At 29.7% G+C, this 3,476-nt stretch overlaps 1 protein-coding gene across 2 annotated transcripts; it reads right to left on the bottom strand.

Moving 5' to 3' along the window:
* Positions 1-600: 600 nt before the first annotated feature.
* LOC149885237 (uncharacterized) lies at positions 601-3,002 on the bottom strand. Of its 2 annotated transcripts, XM_090096548.1 has the most exons (5): positions 2,888-3,002; positions 2,015-2,129; positions 1,637-1,745; positions 1,244-1,519; positions 601-967 (listed from the first exon to the last, which is right to left on the bottom strand). In XM_090096548.1, the coding sequence occupies exons 1-4, from the start codon at positions 2,925-2,927 to the stop codon at positions 1,283-1,285; spliced, it is 501 nt and encodes a 166-aa protein (XP_089952674.1). In that variant the 5' UTR covers positions 2,928-3,002; the 3' UTR covers positions 601-967; positions 1,244-1,282. The 2 variants fall into 2 exon arrangements, with proteins under 2 accessions (XP_089952674.1, XP_089952673.1); XM_090096547.1 differs by having other exon boundaries at positions 601-1,519.
* Between the last annotated feature and the right edge of the window lie 474 nt (positions 3,003-3,476).

The raw sequence follows: 3,476 nt of genomic DNA, 5'->3' as shown, positions 1-3,476 counted from the left end.
CCTGATGATACCACTGAAATTTTAAAATCTGGACGTTCGCTCATAAAACTTGAAGTAGTTTTTCAAAAACAAACTTTGTTGCCGACGTTTTTTTCTGTCGTCTCAAATGTTTTTTTGACATAAAGGTGGCTTAAAGGCGGTTTTTAAAACTCTTTAAATGTTAATGGTTCAAAGAATGACTTTTAGTTGAAACGATAAGTCAGAGAGAGATTTTTTTCCCACAACTACCACTGATCTCTATAATAACTGGATAGCGCATCTCTAATATCAAAATTGACTCCAAAATCGCCATATTGGAAAGCCCCTGAACGCTGAAATCTGATGTGTATTTAAAGCGTTAAGCCGAAAAACAGAACTTAAAGTTTACGGGATTTAAATTTTAGGGGCTTTCCAATATGGCGATTTTGGCGTCGAAAAATTAGAAGTTTTGCTCGGAGTTGCGCTATCCAGTTATTATAGAGATCAGTGACAACTACTCATTAGCGATACAACAAGTATTGCTAAGTTTTATCCTTATGCGCTCCACGCACCGTCCTCCATTAAAAATCTTTGAAAAACAGATTTCAATTTTTAAATATAAACAAAAATAATACACCCTCATTAATCTTAACAAAATTTTTTTGTATAAAAAAAGGGAAGCTACAGTCTCTAAACGTTCTAATGTTCTAAATGCATTCTTACATTAAAAAATGTCTATACTTACATTTAAAAAATGGGTATACATTTAACACGTATAACATTTCAAAAAACATATCTAAATAATAGGAAAAAATATAAAAAAAAAGAAAAACAACAAAATTATGAAGACTTGTTAGTTAATCCTAAAAAAACTTTCGAAACAAAAAAAAGAGCATTTTACTAAAGTTGCATGGCAAGTAAGTGGTAAATTGTTGTAAGACGTTAATTGTGTCGGCAGTTCGCTGATAAATTAATTTGTTTTATGTATAGAAGTACGTTAAACTCGTATCTAAAAATTGCATCATGTTTAAAAAGTTGATAAAATTTTGAAAACCGATTTTAAACATTTTCATTGTTTATAAAAATGTTTTAACTTAAACTTTACATTTCTATATATACAAAAATTTACATTGCCATAGAAGCAGCTCCTTATATCTTAAAAACTTTTCTAATTTTTTTCATAAATTCATGAACTCGATAAAAGCATTTTGTTTTTTTGTTGTTGTTTTTTTTTTTTTCAAAATTAAATCAAAAACACGGCGAAAGTCGCCACATTGTTTTGTACCTTTGCAATTGCATTTCTAAGTGATTTACATAAAAACTCTTATCTTGAAACTAGTAATGCCATAAGTACAATGACCAAAGATAGCATTCGCACATCGAAAAACATTCGCGAGCTGAAGCTCATTGTTGCATTCGAAGAGGTGGTGCTAGGTCCATTAGTTGAAGCGATAGAAATAGTCGAAGCGGTGGAATTAGCTGAATATGTGGAGTTAGTCGAAGTAGCATTGGTTGCACTGTCTTTATAATTACAGTTATTCACTTCGCAACATATTTCAATCTAAAATATTTACACTTAGTTTGTAAAACGTTTTTTGCTCAAACGAAAATTGTTCAATTATTAATTATTACAAATACGGCAATCTACTAGTATGAAGTAAAGGAAAAATGTTCGTACCTTGCAACTTGGTTTGTTGAGGCAAGTCAGATTTTTGCCATTAGCATCATCACACAGGCTTTGATTTGAACATCCTGCGCTCTGGACGGTTTGCTTCGATGTTTCGTTGCTAAAAGTAGAAATTTTATATTTTAAAAGCCATTTAGCCAAGGAGTAGTTTTCTGATTTAGCGTTAAATCAACTGATTTCATCTTTTTAAGCAGCATTTTCAAAAAGCATCACAATTTTAACGTTTCATTAAAAACAGACGATCTGACGTCCCAAGTATTTTTCCAGGCGAGTTTAAAAATCTTAATAAAAGATACCGAATATTAACTTAAATATTAATTTTGCATCAAATAAATTTTTACTGGATTTAAAAAGTAAAAAACAACGTACAAATAGCTCATCATCATGCATCTATCACTTCCTTTACAAGTCTCGTTTTTACTTGTGGTGCATATGACTTCATTAGTACACAAGTAGCATTGGTCTACCGCACTGACACACCGGCCTAAAATACGAAAGGAAAAATAATTCTAAATTGGAAATATTCTTTCAAGCAAAAATCTAATTCATTTTTGCCTGCAGATACAAATTGATCGTAAAAACTAATCAGTTAGAAAAAGTAACTTTTTATTAATTCATTTTTGAAAATCTCTTACTGTAAACCACTAATATCAAATCATACTCAATTGATTAGGAACAAAAATACACCTTTAGCCATAATAAAAAGATTATAACAAGCATATCTAATTGATATAGTTATTTTTAGAAATTATTGTTTATAAATTATAAATTACTCAGCCGAAAGTTTTTTTCGGTTCTTTTTAAACCTGAGAAAAAGTTTAAATTTTTTTTACGTAATTTTTTAAAAAAGCATATCACTTTACAAATACGCTGTTTGAAATTCAAAGATTCTTGCTGCTTGTGAGAAAGCTGCTTGTAAGACATTTTTTAGCAGTAAAAATAAAAAGAAATTATTACTTCTTTTCAGGAAGCAGTTCTTACGATTGGTTTCATAGAATAGGTGACAGTTTTCTATACTCTTCTAACTTTTTGAAGCATTTTTTAAAAATTATAATTAAACTTAAATAATAGCTGAAGAAAAAAAAGTTTTTAAAAAAGACTCCTGCAAGTTGCTTTTAAAGACAAAGAAAAGATTTCCGAAAAAATAAAAAGTTTTTTGAAAAGATGTATTTTTTACAATTGTGCGCGTGCGCACACAATTTTTACGCGATTAACACTGAATAACAGTTTATATATAAATACCGATCGCAGTGAAACTGAGGATTATAACAAAAATGTTCATTTCTTCTCCGTCTTCGTACAGCAAGTAATAAATTAAAGACAGTGAAAGGTTTTTTAAAACTTTCCTTCTTTTTAAATAATTGATTTATCTGACTCAAGTCGTTTGATAATATAAATATGTTTGTACTTTGAAATAGCGTTTTATTAATGGCTATTCAGTTTGATTGTTATTGCGTGTGCTTGCGGAAATGAAGCGACTTAGTATTCCTGGATGGTTTGAAAGTTTAATTTTTGTCTTAAATGATGTCACTTTTTGACCCCTTAACATAGAAACGATTTTTGCGAAAAAATAGAAAATGACCAGTTCTGATTTCAAAACCACATGAAAGTTTAATTGAATGGAAAACTTAATTGAAAACTACAGTAAATGAGATTTTCTTCTTGAGGTTTACAATGTCCTTTGGACTTTTCTAGTACATAATTATCCTATCAAAAATCGACTCATTCGGAATCGACGAAACTTGAAAATCTAAAAGACGTCATTATTAGATAATCAAGTTCCGTCGTGTATTCATGCAGTATGAACATGAAGTTAGTTTTACAATCAGGG

This window comes from Hydra viridissima, unplaced genomic scaffold, assembly GCF_058129835.1.
Source record: "Hydra viridissima isolate aposymbiotic clone 2 unplaced genomic scaffold, HvirCarnegie_v1 scaffold_8, whole genome shotgun sequence".
NCBI lineage: Eukaryota > Metazoa > Cnidaria > Hydrozoa > Anthoathecata > Hydridae > Hydra > Hydra viridissima.
Note: the sequence above shows the minus strand (reverse complement) of the source record. Positions and strands in the feature narration are given on the sequence as shown.